Source organism: Trypanosoma theileri, assembly GCF_002087225.1.
Source record: "Trypanosoma theileri isolate Edinburgh chromosome Unknown TM35_Tth_81_V1, whole genome shotgun sequence".
Classification (NCBI taxonomy): Eukaryota; Euglenozoa; class Kinetoplastea; order Trypanosomatida; family Trypanosomatidae; genus Trypanosoma; species Trypanosoma theileri.
This window is the reverse complement of record NW_021639923.1, coordinates 2343-2646: the sequence shown is the minus strand read 5'-3', so window position 1 is coordinate 2646 and position 304 is coordinate 2343. Positions and strand designations below refer to the sequence as shown.

The 304-nt window shown below is 49.3% G+C and overlaps 1 protein-coding gene across 1 annotated transcript; it reads right to left on the bottom strand.

Moving 5' to 3' along the window:
* TM35_000811000 (uncharacterized protein) lies at nucleotides 1-291 on the bottom strand (the record flags this gene model as incomplete). The annotated part of the gene is made up of 1 exon (XM_029031378.1): nucleotides 1-291. A coding segment is annotated over one exon (291 nt), but the record flags the coding sequence as incomplete, so codon positions are not given.
* Nucleotides 292-304: the final 13 nt, after the last annotated feature.

The following is a 304-nucleotide window of genomic DNA, read 5'->3' as shown; positions in this document are numbered from 1 at the left end:
AGTTGCATCCGGTACTTTTGCTGATGCTGGGGAACAAGGCTGACCATCGGTTGAAACGGAAGAATTAGGAGGGCACGACGTCTCAGCAGAAGTAGGAAGACAACTACCGCCATCACTACCTGCAGGACAAAGACTAACAGGATCCGTAGGACCGGCAGGAGGGTGGTCAGTCTGTTGCCCTTCAGTATGAAGAACTTTGGTTTCAGGTGCAGTATCAGGAACAACACGATCACCACCTCCACCAGTAAACTCTGCAGATGCCACACATAGAGAGATAACACTCAGAAGCAAAGCTAGTATATAG